The 21,100-nt window shown below is 38.2% G+C and overlaps 4 protein-coding genes across 7 annotated transcripts; 1 reads left to right on the forward strand and 3 right to left on the reverse strand.

Moving 5' to 3' along the window:
- Positions 1 to 5,989: 5,989 nt before the first annotated feature.
- LOC119080173 (zinc finger protein 91-like) lies at positions 5,990 to 9,074 on the reverse strand. Of its 2 annotated transcripts, none has more exons than XM_037188397.1 (2): positions 8,934 to 9,074; positions 5,990 to 8,864 (listed from the first exon to the last, which is right to left on the reverse strand). In XM_037188397.1, exons 1-2 carry the CDS (start codon positions 8,934 to 8,936, stop codon positions 6,033 to 6,035), a joined length of 2,835 nt encoding a protein of 944 aa, XP_037044292.1. In that variant the 5' UTR covers positions 8,937 to 9,074; the 3' UTR covers positions 5,990 to 6,032. The 2 variants fall into 2 exon arrangements, with proteins under 2 accessions (XP_037044292.1, XP_037044293.1); XM_037188398.1 differs by having other exon boundaries at positions 5,990 to 8,868; positions 8,934 to 9,040.
- A 1,318-nt stretch (positions 9,075 to 10,392) lies between these two features.
- On the forward strand, positions 10,393 to 15,624 carry LOC119080172 (protein hsr-9-like). Of its 3 annotated transcripts, none has more exons than XM_037188394.1 (18): positions 10,393 to 10,583; positions 10,646 to 10,813; positions 11,042 to 11,683; positions 11,946 to 12,134; positions 12,193 to 12,345; positions 12,410 to 12,478; positions 12,537 to 12,614; positions 12,704 to 12,855; positions 12,924 to 13,058; positions 13,165 to 13,470; positions 13,553 to 13,817; positions 13,876 to 14,094; positions 14,164 to 14,370; positions 14,448 to 14,522; positions 14,604 to 14,693; positions 14,752 to 14,854; positions 14,923 to 15,234; positions 15,335 to 15,624. In XM_037188394.1, the coding sequence occupies exons 1-18, from the start codon at positions 10,524 to 10,526 to the stop codon at positions 15,520 to 15,522; spliced, it is 3,411 nt and encodes a 1,136-aa protein (XP_037044289.1). In that variant the 5' UTR covers positions 10,393 to 10,523; the 3' UTR covers positions 15,523 to 15,624. The 3 variants fall into 3 exon arrangements, with proteins under 3 accessions (XP_037044289.1, XP_037044290.1, XP_037044291.1); XM_037188395.1 differs by having other exon boundaries at positions 14,448 to 14,514; positions 14,602 to 14,693; XM_037188396.1 differs by lacking the exon at positions 11,042 to 11,683 and having other exon boundaries at positions 10,395 to 10,583.
- Positions 15,625 to 17,210: 1,586 nt separating this feature from the next.
- Positions 17,211 to 17,948, reverse strand: LOC119081083. The gene has a single exon (XM_037189825.1). It carries the CDS (start codon positions 17,946 to 17,948, stop codon positions 17,211 to 17,213), a length of 738 nt encoding a protein of 245 aa, XP_037045720.1.
- Positions 17,949 to 19,143: 1,195 nt separating this feature from the next.
- On the reverse strand, positions 19,144 to 20,969 carry LOC119080174 (elongation factor Tu). Its single transcript, XM_037188399.1, has 5 exons — positions 20,511 to 20,969; positions 20,361 to 20,452; positions 19,768 to 20,304; positions 19,477 to 19,705; positions 19,144 to 19,410 (listed from the first exon to the last, which is right to left on the reverse strand). Exons 1-5 carry the CDS (start codon positions 20,884 to 20,886, stop codon positions 19,235 to 19,237), a joined length of 1,410 nt encoding a protein of 469 aa, XP_037044294.1. The 5' UTR covers positions 20,887 to 20,969; the 3' UTR covers positions 19,144 to 19,234.
- Between the last annotated feature and the right edge of the window lie 131 nt (positions 20,970 to 21,100).

Consider the following 21,100-nt stretch of genomic DNA (forward strand, 5'->3'; position numbering starts at 1 on the left):
TGGGATTTTTTTTAGCAAAATTTTGTGTAGGAAATGTGCGGAAATAATAACAAATTTATGGAAAATTCTAAACAAATTTTAATTCTCATCAAAATGCCAAAATGAACATTAAGCGCTTAAGTCGTCGTAGGTAATACATATTATACATAATGTAGAATTTAGTGACAAAAATTAGTAATTTATTTATCATCAAAATGATTGTGAAAAATGGTTTTAACAGAAAATTCGTTTCCGTTTGTCGTGAACCGAAACCAGAAATTATGCTTTTGTGTTTAGTAAAATTTAGTATAAAATTTGGAACGTGGTTGAGCACGGTATATATATGAATATTATGCTAATACACTTATTTTGCAAAGAATTAGAAATAAAAACGAAACAAAATTCGATGAATTTAAGGAATTTGTTCAATTTACTTCTGACACTTCCCATACATGAACAGAAACTATAAACTCAGATCAAGGTGGACAGCAACAAGGCGAATTAGTAGTGGATTTTGTAGCAACGTTGATTACCTGATCAATAAAAAGTTCTTCTTTGAAAGCGAAAAAAAAGACTGCTCGCATACGGCGCAGTCAATAAAAAAACGATCTTTTCAATCAACAAATATTACAATAAATAAAAATCATCCGCTCAATTACTTCCTAAAGTTCCAAGAATACATGCCGCATTGCCTCTTTGTATAGCAATAGAAATTTTCTTTGAAAACTTGCACTGCCGCTTTTCCTGGAAATTTTCGAGTTTTGGCTGGTAGGACATTTTTGTAAAATTTTTTGCAAAGACATCAGTAAGGGATTCTTTTGAAAAACAACCTGCCAAAATCGGACGTATTTTTTCTTAAGTTTATTTGGTATGTGCTCGTATGCCTTGACGGCCAGTCTTTATAACCAGCGAAACATTTTTTTTTAGTTCATTTGTCACCAGATAGAGACATTCAAATATTTAAAGAGAACAAACTCTTTACAAAAATTTCTTCCGCAGCAGTTGATGGACATGTTATCATTGGATAGCTGAAGTCATATAGTTACGGGGCAATATGGGTTTTATTGGGTTTCCGTTCCAACTACAGAGACATATGGGTCATTGAAAAATTAGTCTACATCGGTGAAATTCTAGGGATGCCTCTGGCGCCACCAAGCAACAGAAAAATGAAAACCCTGTCCTCCCTCGTTACTCTGTGTCTCAGCTTTCCATGTATGACTAATATATCAATGTGAATGTGCAAATGACACTACCTCACTCTGCTCGAAAAATCTGGTATGGCGGGCAAATTTGATCGAAAAAATATATTTTTAAGGAAACTGAGATGACTGCGTACGCGTACATGTCAGGCGACGTTGTATCGCATCTCGCACAGGCCGAGGCCCATAGGTGACTGTAGCTCCAGAAAAGTAAACTAAGCATATCTTTTCAAGTTCACTACTTGCTGATACATTTGGGTCTACAACTTCTTTTTCTTGTAAATTACATGTCTTTCAATTTAAACGGTGAAAGAACATCTTTGATCTAATGCAGCAATAATACTCACTTTTCGTTTCTTTGGTATTTCTATTCGATACAAATTAACATTTCTCATTTATCCTTTATAAGGGACAAAAAATAGTGGAGACTGCAATTTGAAATTTAGTAGAATCATCTAAACTAAGAAGGGATCATCCAGGGTAATGGTATGTTTCAAGTAGATATTTTCGTAAATTCAATCTCCACGTTTTCGTTATTTTCTTTGAATTCGATGTGAGTGGGAATTTTCGATTTTTCGTGTGCATGGGATTGGTCGTGGACATTTTAGCCCACATTATTTTCATTTTTTTTATTCTGAATTAGGTGAATTCGAACGATATTTAGGTGAAAAAGTTTGACTTGAAGAAACACAAGCACGCAAATGATAAAAATTGTTCAATTTAAACAAGAACGGTTAGCTTGACTAATTAAATTTTTTGAAATTAATGGGCAATTAGTCTTGGGCATTGGACATGGGATTCGCATTTTATTTGGAATGGCCACTCACTTCAAAGTTAAGAGTGATATCGCCAAATCTTCAGGTGATTTTTTTAACTTTGGAAACAAGCGGTCTCCGATTTTAATGAGTGATAGCTCGTTGGATTCGTCTTTCAATTCTAGGAAACACGTGTCTTTCACTTTTTCTTAAAAAAAATTGTTTTCTTTGAAAAGCGCTCAAAAGTGAAGACATGTCAGAGGGTACAGAAAACAGTTTTTCGGCAATAACTCAAGAAAAAATTATTTTAAATTGTTGTAATGTTGTACGATTGTCGGCCTTGAAAAGACCTACAGGTGGAGTATACGCACCGCTTGGTGCTAGTTGATCCACTAGAGTTATGACTAGAAATATAGTGAATGTTCGGAGAGTCCGCCTTTTCTGCAGCTTCGATGTACCACGGAGCTGAGTATGGGGTGTTGTAGCTGGCCTCACCCACTATCGTTGCACATATAAATGAATCCAGTACTTTTGGGCTGCAAGCCTACAGAAGTCTTGAAAAAAAAGTTGGTGCCAAAATGTAGATTTTTTCCTTCTTTCTGAGGGCCCAACTGCTAATAGTGGATCTGATATATTCGCGACATAGCGAAGCGTTTTTCTATTGATAAGGTGAAAGAATAGTAGACAATAAAAAATTATTGCCGTAGTACCGTTCCAGATGCTCTTCTGGCAGTTGGGTCCTCAGAAAGAAGGAAAAAATCTACATTTTGGCACCACCTTTTTTTTCAAGACTTCTGTAGGCTTGCAGCCCAAAAGTACTGGGTTCATTTATATGTGCAACGATAGTGGGTGAGGCCAGCTACAACACCCCATACTCAGTTCCGTGGTACATCGAAGCTGCAGAGAAGGCGGACTCTCCGAACATTCACTATATGTCTAGTCATAACTCTAGTGGATCAACTAGCAACAAGCGGTGCGTATACTCTACCTGTAGGTCTTTTCAAGGCCGACAATCGTACAACATTACAACCATTTAAAATAATTTTTTCTTGTGTTATTGCCGAAAAACTGTTTTCGGTACCCTCTGGCATGTCTTCACTTTTGAGCGCTTTTCACAGAAAACAAATTTTTTTAAGAAAAAGTGAAAGACACGTTTTTCCTAGAATTGAAAGACGAATCCAACGAGCTATCACTCATTAAAATCGGAGACCGCTTGTTTCCCAATCACCTGAAGATTTGACGGTATCACTCTTAAGTTTTGGAAAAATAATTTCAGAACCTTGTAACTTTTCACACGGTTTCCACTACAATGCCGTAGCGATAGTCTGGGTGTCACATCTGAATGATAAATGAAACAAAAATGTAATCCAAATATTTAAACAAAAAAAAAACTTTATTCTTGATATTATCCTCAGAGGCCATTTTACATACAAAAAAACAAACAGTAGGTTCAGAGTTCAATGTTTTGGGCTGAGTAGAGTGCTCCATGTTTTTCAAAGAATTGAAAAAGTAAATTTGGAGCATTGTAAAATTTCCTTTCTTTTCGAGTTGTATCGGTTGTATCGCATAAGAAAGTTGAGTCTTTATTATAAACAATTAGCGGCAACGTTAGCTTACGAAATATTTGTATTCCAGAAAAGTAAATGGAACATCCATTGGGCTCTTTGTACCTCGATAATATAATTATTGACCTCGTTCGAATAAATTAAAAATATTGAAATGCAAATCCTAACTTTAAAATGTTTAAATTGAAATCCAGCTTCAGGATTTGTTCAATAGGACGAACATCTTCAAACTTAATAACTATAAGAAGCAAAACAGTATAATACCTTACAGACGCCTTTTTGTCGTGGGTGTATGTTGCAAATGACAATGTCTCACCAAGTATTTGTTGCTGTAAAATTTGACCGAACAAATTCCACAACGATACTGCGGACGAAGCCAATGTCTGACCCCTTTATGATGATTGTTTGTATGTGATATCAGTTCGCTGTTGGTTTCCCAGGTCTTCTTGCAATTACCACACTGATACTTTTCGGTGCCATAAAACAGCGGAAGATTATTTCGCATCGGTGAGTGCCATTTCTTCTTGTTCATTATACAGCCTAGGTCATCGGTGTCGTCCAAAAAGTTGATTGGCGTACTTGTGATGAAGTTATCCATTTTTTCTTGGGTTGTCGATCCGTAGTTACAGCGAAATAGTTTTTTCAGCTGGAAAGATCGTTGTTGCTTCTTCTTTTTCGGTGATATTAGCGAGATTGTTGGCGACTTCTTAGTGTCCGGACCGAAACGTAGCTCTCGACGAGCGGATAATGTTCTTCGACAAAGTTGGCTTTTGGTGCGGCGTATAGCTGCTGATGATGGCGAACAAATTATTTGAGATTTGTTCGGTGTCTTCTTTAAAATGGACTTCAGTTTCGGTGACGATGGAACACTTTCTATGTGGATTGAGACCATGTCGTCATCGTTTGTATTAAAGGTGTTGAAAATGTCGCTTAAACCAGGCGAACACGAAATATAATGATGTGCAAACACCTTCTCGTCCTCTATCTTTTCTTCTTCATTCAACATTTTAAACGATGTCATCGGGATATATAACTAAGAAATGGTTTTAAGTCAAGAATTCACAAACAAAATACCCAATCTGTTAAGTGACTGTCAATTCAACGTTTACTTTTGATTTGAATGCTCCTCTAACCGCTCATCTATTTGACATTTTTGACAATCTGTCAGATGAGAAGCGACACGTGAGACGTAAACTGCGTAAACTGCAATAATTTGTTATATAAATAATTCTAAAGTGATCCACCGTATTTAAAAGATTTGAAAATTTGAAAAAGCGGTAAAGGACCTTCGACATCTCAAAGGATATTTCCATAATCCAAATAACAGAAGATCGTCCTCTGCAAGGTTGCCACAAAAAGTGTCACTGCCATTGTGGCTTTCTTCTCAAATTTTTAATTTTCCGTTAGAGCAACGCACTACAAGCATCAGTGACCCTCGGAGCTGCCAAATAGGGTAATATTTTGTATGATTTTTTTTACACATTATTGCGGTGCCAAAATTTGTATGACACACTGTCAGTTTCCAGGCCCGTACCTACCATCTGGTTATTATCACCGTTAATACATAATAAAATTTCATCTGTGCCAATCGACAAATTAATTACCATACGGGCATTGTCCATCCTAAGATTCGTCTCTAGTTACGGGGCTGTCAGTTTCACTACTCTATATACTATAGAAGCTATAGATGCTTGAAGAGCAATTTTTCAAAAACGTGAACATGTGGGACATTCTGAAAAATGTACTGATTTGGACTCAGAAAATGTTGAAGCATTTCAGTGAAGCTGATTTTTAAGTTTGAAAACGTTTTTAATTCGCCTTTATATGACTTCATATGAGGCTTAAAGTCAGAAACAATTATAGCATGGCAGAGTAAAATAAGCCTAGGGAGCCTAAGCCTCACCATAGAGGAAGACATCCAACACAACAATAATACTTAATTTTCGTTTCTTTGGTATTTCTATGCGCTGCAAATTAACATTTATCATTAAGCCTTCAGTGGATCAGAAAGGACAAAAAAATGGGGAAGATGGTGGAGAATGTAATTTTGAATTTAGTAAAATCAACGATAAATAAACTACGAAGGGATCATTAGAGTTGTAATGGTATGTCTCAAATAAATTTTCGTAGATTCAATCTCAACGGATTTTCGTTATTTTTGTTTGAATGCCCATAAAAGAATGAATTTTCGAGTTTTTGTGTGCATGGGCTTGGTCTATGCAATTTTCGCCCATATGATTTTCGAGCTATTATTTTTCCGGAATTAGGAGAATTCGAACGATTTTTAAAGTGAGAAAGTTTGACCTGAAGAAACACGAGACCGCAAATGATGAAAATAATTCAATTTAAACAAGAACAGTTAGCTAATTAAATTTTTTGAAGTTAATGGATAATCGGTTCGCATTTTATTTAGTATACCCGCCCGCTCACTTCTAAGTTAAGTTTTGTAAAAATTATTTCAGAACAATTTGTCAAAAGAAACGAACGGGAATAAAGTGAAAAGATTTATTTCATCTCACAATCTTATTACTGATTTATACAAAACCATGTCTGGATCGCTCATGCCCGCGACGACCCGAGGACTGTGCGAAAGTCATGTCACAATATCGGCATGAATATTTCTTTTTATCATCGTGCAACGCCATGTGAACGCGCAACGAAACGGCTGACTTGAAGGTGTTGCTGCAAATTTTACACTTTTTGCGTACGTTATCGGTGTGAGTCTTTTGGTGTTTGCTGAAATTGTTACGAGTGTAAAACACTTTGTCACATTTGTCACACTGTAACGTTAGGTTCTCGTGAACCTGTTTGTGAAAATTCAGTTTGCTCGTGGTGTAAAATGACTTTCCACACTCTTCGCAAACGAAATTCTTCTCGTTGGTGTGAGTCAAGAGATGCGTATCCAACGAATTCTTCAGTCGATACGATTTGTCACAAATGTTGCAACTGTATGAAGGAATCTTCGTGTGTGTTTGAATGTGTTTGTTAAAATTGCTTCGTTCCCGAAAAGTTCTGTCGCAGATCGAGCAAGTATGTAACGGATGATTTTCCGATGATACGACAGTTTCTGGATGTCGTTTCGTCCGATGGTTGATCATCGACCGATTGCTCAAGAAGGTCATATGACAAATGTTGCAATTATTCCCTTCCGGAGACCTTCTCTTCTTTTTCTTGGTCGTGATGCTGATCGCTTGTTGACCGACTTTCTTCTTATATTTGGGATTTCTCACTATGGTTTCAGGATGAACCTTTGCACTGTGATTGATCATTGATCGCCAAGTCATAAACGTAGTATTGCACGTAAGGCAGTGTGTACTTCTTTCCGTAACACTAGCCGCCTTTGTTCCATCGTCTGCAGATTTTTTTTCGTGATCTTCGGCTTTGTGTGCAAACTTGGCATGTGTTTTTGCCACAAATGGTAGTCGAAACTTTAGAGGACACTGGAGACAAAGATACTTGAACTCGCTATTATGTCTAAGTTCGTTAATCGATGATTCTTCCGGTCCCATGTCTTGCGAATTTGTTTCAGGAAGCGCTGCTTCGCCTGCGTGTGTTTGCAAATGTTGATCCATACAAAGATGTCCCATTATTATTTCATTGCAATACAGGCACTGGTACTTGCACATTTCATCCAAATTTTCGTCAAGTTTGAAATTTTCGTACAAATGCTCCTTAAAACTGTGTGCGATAAAGGAATTGTCGTCATTAAAATCAATCTTGCAAAATCTGCAAGTCAACGATCGACATTGGTATTCAGTCTCCGTGAATGCGTTGTGTTCTTTGGTAATGTGACGAGTTGCATTCCCACTCGAACTAAATGTCTGAGCACATATAGTGCATGAGTATGGCTGCACGTTGAAATGAGTAAGACGGTGCCGCATCAAGTATATTTCCGTTTCAAAAGACTTGTCGCAATCAAAACATTTAAAGTTTTTCTTCTCCGGCATGAATATTATGCGATAGTGAATTGGATTCGAAAGCGGTACTTGTGCATATTCAACCGGCTTTAAAGTCGCTTTATGCTCAGTGATCTCATGTTTTCTTGCTTCATACGATCCGCATAAGGTTGTAGTGCAACTGAGGCAATTGTATAGAGATTCCGAGCGATTCGTTCGACTTCGAGCTCGTTCCGTAAACGTTCTACCGGTTGCAATTACGGCCGATGGCAATTCGTTGGGCAGCTCGTCATGGACATGATCATCTTTCAAATGAGCACGAACATCGGTCCATTTGTTGAATTGTTGGAAACAAAACCGACATTGGTAGTCGAAAGCCGTATCCATTATCGAGTTATTTCGATCACCGTCGTCTAAATGCATCATAAATGAGTGCGTCATAAATCCCAATAAACTGTTGTGGTCGACATTACAAAATCTACAGGACAATTTCGGGCCAACTCTTCGATTGTGTACCTTTTTCATATGGGCATTGAAGGTGTTTAGTCGTTGAAAATTGGTCGGACATTCGGTGCAACTGAAGATTTTCAAACTGAAGTGACCGAAGGTGTGTTGCATGAATTCAATTCGTCCGGTAATTGTTTTATCGCAAAAGGTGCATATAGAATGCTTGCTCATTTTCTGGGTGGACGTTTCTTTAGGCTGAATTGATTCAGGTGACTGAACGGTTCCTGCATCATCCTTATCCGTGCTTCCGTGAACAGTAGCCGTGTGATGCTTCAACGATTCGGCTGAGTGGAATTTTTCACAACACGAAAAACACTTGACCGGCGGTGATGCTGGATGGAAATCTTTCAAATGTTGCTCGGATGAATGCGAATCATAGAATTCTGACGAACAGAGAGTACATTTCAGCGTGTAATGCGCTTTGATGGTATTTGTTCCATCGATTACACTCATCACTGGATCATTTCTGTGCTTTTGTGTCAAATGCTGCAGTAGTTTCGAACATTTCTTAAAAAAACTGTGACAGTGCAGACATTTCCACTCAAAGAGACACTCCAAGTACGTTGAATTATCGTCCGGTCCTAACAATGGTTGTGGTATCTCAGCAGCGCTGTAGGTGTCATCCATTTCTTCACATTTCTCCTTATCCGAAATTTGCTTAATGTCACAGTCGACAAATACTTGTTCTAGTTGATTCGGATCCGGATGCGAATCTTCATCAAAAGGTTCACATTTTATGACTGCAAATTCTGGCTGTTCATCGGTTCCGATGGGATTTTGTGAAGTGAAATGTATTTCGATATGAGCGAGTATGTCCTTAATGCTGTCCGAGTCGAATCCACAGTGGAAGCAGAGATAACAAATTCTGCCACCTTCTAATCGATAAATTTCAGCCGCTTTTGAAGATAGTTTTTTGATGGGATTTGTTGGTATAGTTGTAGTAGTTGCCATTTCTTTGGTCGACTAACTGAATGATCAAAAGAAAATGCGATTATGATTCAGTTATTTGAAACATGGAAGGTGTATCTATACCATCACTTGCCGCAAATCATATATAGATTGAACGAAAACTTATTTGTTTTAGTCTTTTCGATTCATGTCTTATGTTTTTTATTTATGTTTTTCTTTAAAAAAAACTGACATTAGCTTGACATAATGATGACCGCATAGCTACCAACATGAAACTGCAGTAATCATTATCTCCGCGAAAAATTTAATTTTCTTTTGTGTAAGCTTAATCAAATTGATATCTGGAAAAGTCCATAGTGAGCTATGTAATGATGTAGCGCTTGTGTTGCTGAGATCGACTATTATTATGCTGCGTTTTTTATTGTAATCCGATTTGTAGCATACGTTAAAACATAGTGCCAACAAATGCAGCTTGTCGGATTTTGGCACCCTGGATTTTTGTAAAGGAGTCGGGAAACAACTTCAAAAAAAATTCTGAAAATCAAAGATAAAATTCGAAATTCGGCCAGCCGGAATTATCATCAGTGTGTTTATGGATAACGCAGCAGTCAAAATCAGAAACGCAAAATTGCTTGTGTGTTTTTGGCTTTATGCTCATTGCTCATTTACGCAAATATATTTCAAAGCCCAATTTTTCAACGATCGGATGACTTAACACATTGAAATTAATTGCGGCTTGCCCTAAACTTTACTTAAATAGTCGAGGAATGCCTCCAAATAAATTTCTTAAAATCCAAAACTGAATTCTAGATTTTTAGAAATTTATTTGGAGGTATTCCACGACTATTTCAGTAAAGTCCAGGGTGCCGAAAGATGACAAGCCGCAATTATTTTGAATGTGTTAACTATGGTTAAGAAGGTTGTCAAAGAAGTAGACGACAAAAGTTAGTTTGATATAGACAGTTATGATCAGAGCGAGAAAACCGAAGACTAGTGATTTTAACTTGCCTTGGGGTACTTGTCAAAATATCTTCTTCTCTTTCATCATAACACTATATAACAAAATATCAACAAGTCGTCCTTTTAAAGTTAATAAAGAAGAGTAAGAATAAAGTATAAAGAGAAAGAATTATTTTAACAAGTACCCCAAGGCAAGTCATAATAAACTGTCCTCTCGCTCTCAACGTACCACGTTGAAAGAGAAGCAAATACTTTGACAAGTACCCCAAGGCAGGTTATAATAACTAGTCTTCGGTTTTCTCGCTCTGATCATAACAAAGGCTGGAAACTGTGGGGAGGTCACGCAGACCGCAATTTTATTAGATACGCGGGAACACACCACGTCTGATGATTTTACATACATACAAAAAAAAATCACCACATCATCAACCGCCATGTTATCTTCAAGTGTGGTGTGTCACCCGCGTATCTGTATCTGCGTGACCTCCCCCAAATTTACAGCCTTGATCATAACAGTCTATAACCAATCTCTGCATTTCAAAAAACGAAAAGCAAGCGGCTCTCTGTTTCTTTCCTCATACCCCTCATACCATTTTTTTCTGTATTGTTTTGACAATTTCACAACTGCTGTAAATTTCAAACAATAAGGACAATACAAAACAAAAAAAAAGTTCATTTTAAAATGTGTTTTTGTGTAACAACCAGAAAGAATCAAAAATTTTGAAACACAATAGATAAAAGTTGATCTAAATCATGTCAGAATTAGCTAACAAAATTATCGAAAACATCACGAACCCTGAAGACTTTTCGAAGGTACTATAATGTTGTTAAAGTTGAATTTACCGTTGGCTTATTTCTATCGGAAATATCTACAGGTGTTACGTGACGTCGCTATTGCCTTGAAAAGTAAAGGATTTTTCGACAATTCGAACTGGAGCGACGAACTGCTCAAAAACTTTAAGGATGTCATTGATACTAAAGTTGACGATAGCATTTCCTGCATCACTGACAACGAACACGAAATTTCGAGTTCATTTATTACGGTAAGTGTAACGGTTTCATTTTTTCAGCGGGAATGTGTTGTGTGTTCCTACTTGTTAGTCTGCGATTTTGTATTGTCTGTCCAATAACAAGGGATCACGCGAATCAATTTAACTTATACGGTTGCAATAGTAGATGGACATCGTTTTGACTTATTAATCAATCAACGATAATGCACTGTACATTTCGGACCCAAATCAGGCTCTTTCAGTGACCTCAAACTTTTACAGGACGAGTCTTCCAAATTCAATAAAAAGTCCAAAACAACAATTACCACCGGCTGTCAATCCATTTTAAATGATGACATGTTTGAAGACAGCAATGATTCGTTCGAAATACCCGAAACACAGCCATTTCCTGCTATAGATCATCCGAACGATGATGAACTCGATAGTGAAGGATTCATAACAATGCCAGACGATGGCTACGTAGCAAACGATTGCTCACAATCACAAGTCCTACTGCAAGGAGCAGAATTGGGGATGCAGACTCCGGTACCACCAGATTTTGATGATTCCGATACGGTTGACATGGAGATGTCAAAACTGCAGTGGGATGATTCCACAAAAGAGAATGACAAAAACAAGAGTGCATCAGTGACACCAGAATTGATGGATGTTGATTTAATGATGCAACAAGCGGCAGCCAAAAATGCCGATCTCAAACCAACGACAAGCGGCAATGCCTGCACCAAACCAGCAAGAATGGAAAATGCTGATACCAGACCCGCGGAAAGCGACTCTATTGACGAAGATTTTGAAACACAGGACTTGGGTTTCGGCGCTACATTGGCAAAATCAATTCTTGAAGCGTTTGATTCTCCTCAATCGTTTGCGCCGTCGAAAGGACCTTCCAGCTTGGGACGGAATGAGGTAAGAATTTACTAGTGTTATGTGTAATTGTAATTTTTGAGAAATTTATGTGAAGGAGCCGTCTAGTTTGGCGCAATTAATTGGGACCCCGTATGAATTTCACAAATAAAGGGTTGTGTTACACAATACTGAAATTTCAAACAATTTCGTGTAGTAGATCGTTACGTAGACTTGATGTGTGTCTGTCTCTCCTATACCTACATAACGTTTTTGCCTAATGTCATGCCTATGAGAAAAGCTAACCTAAATTCTCGATTTTTAGACCAAGACCTCTCCAATTTGTAAGAGCGATAAGTTCTCTACACGTGAGCCATCAACTATTGTGGAACGTGCTGACGATGGAGATCTTGGAATCGAAAAAATTGAACTCGATAACCGTGAAATATCAGCCAATGTTAAATGTGACATAAAGGAAGAATTACAACGTGAAAAGAATCGTCCAGATGAGGAAGTAAGTACAGTTGAGTGCGTCTTTTGTGGATTCTATAAAAAAGTAATTTTCTCGTCAGGTCGGTGACGAAGCTAAAATATGTACAGATGGAAAAGCTACCAATGATGACAAAGCAGCTGAAGGTGTTCAGGCCGCTGAAGATGTTCAAGCTGCTGAAGATGTTCAACCTGCTGAAGATACCCGAGCTGCTAAAAGTGATGTACCAGTGGAGGTAATTATCTTGTTAGCTATTTGCTTGACCTTTTAGCCGACCATTCAATTTCTTCATTTTATAGAATTTGGATCACTGCGATGACGAAATGCCGGAAACACAATTCTTTTTCAAGTCTGGCGACGACATTGAGGTTTTTTTTTAATGAGCTCAATATGTCGTTGCCCAAATTAAAATGCTTGTTTTTGCAGAATCGCGCTGATATCGAAGTACCGGAAGACCAATTATTCAAAAAACCAGGTGAATTAGGTGCTGGTAAAATAACTGAGGTAAAACTAGGCATTTATTGCGGCAATTGGCTTGTTTAACGTTAACAATGCTTTGACGAGAATTCTATGTTCAAATTCCATTTTTACAGTCCAAACGTGTCAGCGATGTCATCAACGATGATGCCGACGACGTACACGAGAACTTAGAAGAAACACAGTTGTTCTTTAAGCCCAATGCTAGCTCTACCGAAGAAGATGATGATGCCTATGATGCGGAAACACAGCCATTAGAAGTTTTGGAGTATGTGTTCACTTTGTTCCCATTTAGTGATGATTTGATAGGATTGTAATCAAAACGCAAATTTTAAGGAGCAGTCCGAGCAACAAAAATGAAACCTCCCTGCCGGAGGATGGACCCAAGGACGATGGAAACAATAAACAGCTCGATGTTATCAACGTCGATGTGGCCACCAATGAAATTTCAGAGGACTCCGAAGAACCAAAGTACGTTTTGTTGCCATGTTTTTGGATAATTCACGAAAAAACCGAACTATTATCACACAACGTAAAAACTACTCAATGACTACGACTCGTTTCTTTATCTTTGCAGACCTAAACAACGTAAGCGCAACAAATTAATTGAATCATCCGACGAAGAGGACGATGCAGCTAATGGTATTGATTACGAGGCTCCCACGCAGAAATTTGTGACTCGAAAGTACGATGGAGCTGTAACCGATGGGGCAGATCCAGATGCGCACACGCAGAGAACTGGTGACAATCCTGATCAGGCGCAAAAACCTCAAAATTCTGATGCGAAAGATGTTGGTGCCGATGATACTCATGCAGACAAATGCGATGAAAAAGATGGTGCTGCGGATTACGATGCTCATACGGAGATATTTGAAACGCGGAAGTACGTTAGAGAAGGCTTCAATAAACAGTGTGACATCTACTCATGCCATCGGTTTTTTAACATTTTGCCTGTTCGCTTTCAGACCGGAAACTCCGAGACGAAAACGTGTATCCGAATTGAAAGGAGGTGATTGGGAACAATTGTGCGAGGCAGCCAACAGCAATCAAGCAAACGTTGTATTTAAAAGTGTCTTTGACCAATGCAAAGATCTTAGACAAGTACATGAAAATAATGAGACTGTCGCTTCTGTGACTAATCAAAATGTAGTTGCCGAAGCTCCGATTCGACAGTCAGCTAGAAGCAGAGCCAAAGTAAAGTATCCAGTATCGAATGACGCCGAACCGATTGTAAGATTTTGTATGCGACTTCGGCGGGTGTGTAACTCAATCAAAAAATATTTTTCAGACCTCAAAGCGACCAAAACTCCGCACGGAGCCGATAACGTTTAAAGTGCCCTTTGATACTGTTCCAACAAAGTCAGACAATGCGCCACCACAGGAAGTTAAGGCATCCGAAGAATCGTCGAAAGTTTCTTTGGATTCAACAAACTCAGATACACCTTTGGTGGTCAAGGCTTCCAAAAACTCGTCGAAAGCTGCTTTGGCTTCATCTAAGCAGGATGAAGTAAGTCTCTTTGACATAAACGTTTCAATGCCTCTCCACTCACCAATAAATTTTTCTTAAAATAAATAGACAGACGAAAATGTCGCACTGGAAATGGCGCACACTCAAGTTTTCGTCAAAGCGTCCTCCACACCGAAAGAACGAGCCAAACCTGATCTACCTGGACGTCGAGCGAGAGCTGCTACGGATGTACCGAAAGACATTCAAAAACCGATACCCAAGTTACGTGCACAACGTCAATCGGTAGCATACTCACCGAAAGTCTCTGATGTTAAGGTAAACAAACTTTGTCAAAATCGACAATCTTTCAACTGGTTTTGCAATTGATTTTTGTTGAAACGCATTCTTGCCAGGTAACATCCGACGTAAACGAAAACGTCGATGACAGTCTCATCAAGAACATAAAGTCCGAAGAGAGCGAAAAGCAGGTAAATGCAAAAGAATCGGAATGATAACCCGAATTCTCAGAAGAAAAAGATTTTTTACAAAATCTTTCGTTTCATTGATAGAGCTCAATTGATGGTCCCCGCCAAACTCGGAAGAGAAAGGCCAGTGATACAAATGTTTCAACTGATTCAGGCGCTAGCTCGTCATATACAGTAAGTTTACTATCCAACTTGGGTACAACCAAAAAAATTATTTCCAATTGACTTTCAGTCAAGAAGTCCGTCATTAAATCGCTCATCACGAAACCAAAACTACCCAGTAATGTTCACAATGGTGGATCCTGCGCCTCACAAGGCAACATTGAAAAATTTGAGTGAGTTCATTGGTTCGCCGCATCATTGCGTTCTCTGATTTCTTATTCATTCTGTCGCTCTATTTCAGACATATCCATCGTCACCGAAACTGGTACATACAATGCATTGATTACGGACAAAGTCTATCGCACCTCTAAGTTCATGTGCGCTGTAGCCGCTGGAAAGCCAATCGTTTCGATTGAGTGGCTAAACGCGCTGAAAGCAAAGAAGTCGTTTATTGATCCGTTTGAGTATCTGCTCAAAGATGCGGCAGGAGAGAAAAAGTATCATTTTAATTTGGCCAAAACATTGAACAAAGTTCAACAAAATGGAGAGTTATGTCGCAACCACTCCATATTTGTCACGCCGAACACATCGCCGTCGCCGGACATACTGAAAGGTAATTTAGATTTTACAATTCAATTTCCTCAACCTACCAAAAGGGGTAATTTCCCTGACGCTCTCGTGTCCAATCTCACATTTTTCTCTCCAACTTTTAGATGTCATAGCCAGCAGCGGTGGAAAGTATTTGAAAACATCCTTGTCTGCCCGGAAAAACGACATCGTTCTGTGTATTTCGGCTGAAGAGGATGCAAAGGTGGTCACTCAATTGAAGAAAAAATATCGCAATTTGAAGGAAATAACGGCTGAGCAGTTCATGCAGGGCATTTTTCAATATAAAATCTAAAACTGTTGTTGATCCAGTGAGTTTTTGTTAAATATTTATTTTGTGGAACTGTAAATTATTTTGTCGCAATCGTTAAAGATAAAATCATTTCATTTTTCGGGGAAATAGATGACTTTTCTTCACATACACAGGTTCTGAACTCTTCCCCAATTTTCAACTAACTTTCGTGCAAGCATTCCTGAGACAACGCAACTCTAATTGATTCATTCATAACCATATGTTACTTCTAATGGAATGTTTAAAGTATCGCCCAATAACTAACTCAAAATCTTTTACTTCATTTATCTAAACATTTATTTTACTGAATAAAATCAAGAATAGGTATATGTAAACTCGGCGCGAAGTGCACAGACGGTTTGTAAATTATGAGAGCGTTCAAGATGAATCGGTTGATTAGCGATAACTAGTCTCTATCTCTAGTTTGATTGCATAAGACCGCATTAATTGAAGTACATTGCTCAGTTCTGTGACTGCTGTCGATAAAAAATGATTAACCACTCATCTACTCCACACGCTATTCAACTTCCTTCCCTTTTTGGGGACTTTCAAATGAGAAAACGACTTCCTAAGCTTCCATTTACTTAAAAACTGAGGCCACATTATGTTAAACAGTCTGGCACCTGACTGTAATTATGCCAAAGTCGTTTTAATGTAAATGAACAAGTTGTCATTGAGTCACCGTCATCGTATTACGGAATTTGGAACTGAAGGATTAGAGAAAACTACGCTAACACAAAATAGCTATGTGCCTAAGTGGAAATTTTGTGTAGTACAAGTGGAAATTGTCAATCCGAGGCGAAGCTGAGGTTGACAACACATAGTATATGCTAAGTTCCAGTCGAAATTCAAAAGAATCCCTCTTTGTTTTGTTTGTGGGATAATTCTTTTATGGATTGGATCCTTTCGGCTTCATATGCAACCTTAGACAATCCACTTTTCCCACATATGCGTAATGTGCTATTAAAACCCTATTCTTTGTACTTCGCATGTAAAGCTGTGTTACACAGCTCGTGATAAAAATGAAAAGTCACGGTTGATCATTGACCTCGGCTTCGTCTCGAATCAACAAAATGTACACGTTAACTCGACTTTTCAACTTTGTTTCTCTAGTTATGCGTCTACCTACTTCGACAGTGTTTTAATTTTTGCTAAAAACTTTTCCGAATTAGTCTTAAACAACGAAGTGGCTGAGAGTGTCGATTTTCACTAAATAATTTAAAACCTCAGAAGCAATCAGCTTTTGGGTTTTCTTTTTCTTGTTCAAAAAATCTGTGAGCCTTGTGTATGCAATCTATAGTCTGTCAAGTCAATTAATACAATTAATAGCTTTGGAAATCTCCACTTTTTACGATTCTATGACAGATCTCCTAACTCATTTCCTGTGTATAACTCTGCTGAGATGAGGCTCGCTTTGACGAAAAGATAGACTTGTTGTCTTTTCGTTGGAATGATCAATCAGATAAAACTTGAAAGAGAATGTGCATAGATTGTTGAGAGATTGGCATCGGTTTAAGCTAATTGAATCGCAAACGATATTAAATGAATAAGAATCACACATTTGGGAAATTAGAAAATTTAACGCATTATTTAACGCAATTTAAAGTTTTATTTTACTAAATGTGTGTAACAAAAACAGATTTCTCTCATATTCTCATTTCTCATTTAACATATCAAAATATTCCGGTAGCTTAACAATTGGAAGACTCCAGTCCATGTTCGATTATTGCTTGAACAATTTCGCTGGTAAATCTTGCAATTATTTCCAGCGCGTTGTTCTCAGGTAAATCTTGCAAAGAATCACTGACAAACGAACCAAACGCCTCAAACTTTTGTGATGGATGATGATTTTTTAGAATTTTTTCTGGTGAAACTATGCCGGAAAAATCGTTATCGGCCAGAAGGGATTGCTTCAATCTGTCAATGTTTCGAAGTGTTTGCGATATTCTGCTGGTATCCATAGATTCATCGGCATCGCCATTCAGATTGAGCTGATCTCCAACTTCATTTTTTATTTCAACAGTTCGATCTGTCGCATATGGACGAACGAAACGACATCCTTCCGCTTTGGTAAAACCACGAAAGCCCGCTTCAACGGTAACTGTTCGCATTCTCATCGTTTTATAGGATTTCCGTTGTCTTATGTGACTGCTGAGGAAGTTGAGGTTATGGTATAGGGGCCACATAGGTTTTGGATTCGGTAGACCGTCATCTCGCAGTGATTGCAATCTACGTTTTTCCACATTGTACCGATTTCTTAATTGATACATCCGGTCCTTGAGAATGTTCACGTCATAGCAAAGTTGTTCGGCTATGTTGTTCCAAGCGTTTTCAACGAATGCTTTGTCCTTAAATTTTGCATGAGTTCTGTCGTACAATGCGGGAACCAATTTAAACTCATCGATTAGTTTCGAGTCCAGACCACTCATGTTGAACAGTAATTGTTGACTGTTGTCCAGTTGAATTTTCTTTTCTTTTTGTTTGTTTAAATTTGTTTGATGCGGCACAGAGCTACCTCTATTTTTTATTACGTACAGCAACAGGCCGAGCAACTATTAAACTACAACAAAAAAATGTTGTACACAAAGATGCTTTTAAAAAATCGATCAAGAAGTCTAGAACGTCAACCATATAGCCAGGGGTTTAAATTTAAAAGTAAAAAATTAAAACCAAAAACGAAGCGAAGAGAAAAGTGAAATCAACACGTCAAATTGTGCCATGGGTATCAGACCCTATTTTTAAGAAATTCTTTCTCGAATTTGGTGAGTTTTCTAAAATATTCCTGATTTTAGGATTTTTTTAAAATTTGGGCTTAACCAACGCACTTCAAGCGTCAGTTATCGTAGTGACACCTGCCAAATAGAGGATATCATTTAGTATGAATAATTTGTATGATACACTGATACACTCTCCAGATTCAGTACTCTTATTTAGAGTAGACTCGAAAAAAACGTTCGATAAAAGATAGGCTAGGTTACATTGCATGCAGCTTGCTGTATAACTCGCCAAAACATGGTGTTAGAGATTAAATCATTAAATATTCCCTGTTTCATTAGGACTTCCCGTCCTAAAAAAAAGCAAACACACACTCTACGTAGACTGTGTTGTGTATTGAGGCTATTTATTCAAGGACAACAAGTGCGCCAGGAAATAACAAACTGCGTTCTTTGTGTTTATCGATAGAGGTCGAATAGACTTTATGTTTTGTTCGGTTGTCCCGATTGACCATTATTCCACAAAGACAAAAAAAGCCCGGCCTTAACAAAGTGCAGTTGTGCATTATCGTACTTAAATAATGCATCCGCTAGATCAGGGACTATTTTTTGGGAAAACTTTTTTTTCTCCATTTTTTACCAATTTTTCATATAAATTTTCCACCTTGTCTTATTTTCTCGAAAATGTGGGGGCAAATTTCACCAAAATAGTCCCTACATCAGATCGAATTTGAATTGAAATTGAAACCATTTGAGGTTCACTTATTCATCAAGAAAGACTTTTTCGCCAGCCACATCCATCGCACGAGTTTTTACATTCGTTGCGTCCGCAATTCAACTATTAGAAAATAAAATATCAAGAGCATCATACTCAGCCTTCAACATCCGTCAACACTGAAATCAACTCAAATTTTGCATTGGTTCTGCGTCCATTATATTTTCTCAATCTAAAATAAAATCAGCTCGAAATCTGTACAAATTCTCAACAATTATTTCCTTCGTTATTTTGTCTTTCGGTAGTCGACTGAATTGTGCCGTTTAGTGACAATTCCAGTTGCAACAACGGTTTTATTACTTTCCCTAATCGTGAAACGTTGTCCATCCATCAAGAACATTTGTTTCAATAATTTCATTCGTACTTGTCCGAATTCGCCAGGCATGATGATTGCGCCATCCGCTGGAATAAATGAAAAAAAAAAATGTTACCGTCTGTCGCACGTACACTGAAATTAGTATGAATTACGCAATTCGATTCGACATTGCACATTCCAGGTGCTGGAATAACATTGTTGAGCGTAGTTCGATTGAATTGGATGTTGGCGACCCCCTTCCTTTTCAGACAGCAGGTAGATGGACGCATCGAAATAGTTACAAATATCTGCGCTGTTTGTAGCACAGAGCGCCATGCCACGTAGTACAGTTGATAGTTTCACGCTTCTCAACAAGACGCCGACGTTGTCTCCAGCAGTTGCCTATGTAATTAAAGTTACTTGATTAGAGTGGAAGTTATTATACTAGCGATAATGATGCTCACTTTAGGAACACTCTGTTTGAATATATGAATGTCGCGAACTGAAGTTTTGATGTTCTCACTAAAACCCAACAGAGAGACCGAGTCATCCTTAGCTATTGTGCCACGGCGTATCGTTCCGATGACAACCGTTCCCCGACCAGGTACTGTGAACATGTTATCAACTGGCATTAGAAATGGCGAACTGAGGTCACGCTGCGGTACATCAAAATAGTCGTCCAACGCCTTCATCAAACGATGGATCGATGGTACACCGATGTCAGACATATCCGAATTCAGAGCCAAAGTTGCTGACCCATGAATTACTGGAGACTTGTCACCATCAAAGCCAAAGTCGGTCAGAAGGTCCCTGGCTTCAAATTCAACGAGTTCCAAAGTTTCCGGATCGGATTTGTCTGCTTTGTTGATGTAAACGATGATTTTTTCGATTCCGACCTGTTTCGCTAATAGCAGATGTTCCCTGGTTTGCGGCATTTGACCGTCGTCGGCGGCAATGACTAGAATAGCCCCATCCATTTGAGACGCTCCCGAAATCATGTTCTGCCGAAGGTCGAATTAGAAAATTTTAGTCGTTAAAATAGGCTACGAATAAAAACCTTAATGAAATCCGCATGACCCGGACAATCTGTGTGAGCATAACTCCTTTTTTCGGTTGCGTAACCAATATGAGCTGCATTGATTGTTATACCTGCATGTAGGTCTGCATTTAGTACACCGTCATCCGGACAAATGGAATTTACCTTAACCTCTTGCCTTCTCTTCCGGCGCCTTGTCTATTTCATCGTAGGGCACGTACTTTGCGTTACCGGCACTTGCTAATACCTTCGTGATTGCTGCTGTTAAGGTTGTTTTACCATGGTCAACATGACCTATAGTTCCTACATTGCAATTTTCTCTGCTTTCGGTAGTTTTACTTGAATACAATCGCTTTGCTGCTTGATGCAATTGCCACCTATTTCTATTAACACAGGAGCTTCTTTTGAGATAATTAAGGTTATGAGTTGCTGCTGACACGGTTCGTATTTGGATGTACTGAATAATTGCAGTATTGATGTGACGTTTAGTGTTTTGAATGAACAATTGTGTCACTTTCGAACTACATATCAATAAATTCAGATTCATTTTATCAATAAATTCAATAAAATGAAAATGTTATTGTTTAGCAAAGAAAATACAACTGACGTTCGTGTCAAAGTCATCACATGTGAAGACAGTCCTTCTTCATCATAATACGTCATCATTTAGCGCGAATTGATTCTGAACATTTGAATTATCGGTGAGACAACATTTATGCAAGGATTCCAAGAAAATGAGGCACAAAGTTAAAAATTTTCAC

Source organism: Bradysia coprophila, unplaced genomic scaffold (assembly GCF_014529535.1).
Source record: "Bradysia coprophila strain Holo2 unplaced genomic scaffold, BU_Bcop_v1 contig_350, whole genome shotgun sequence".
NCBI lineage: Eukaryota > Metazoa > Arthropoda > Insecta > Diptera > Sciaridae > Bradysia > Bradysia coprophila.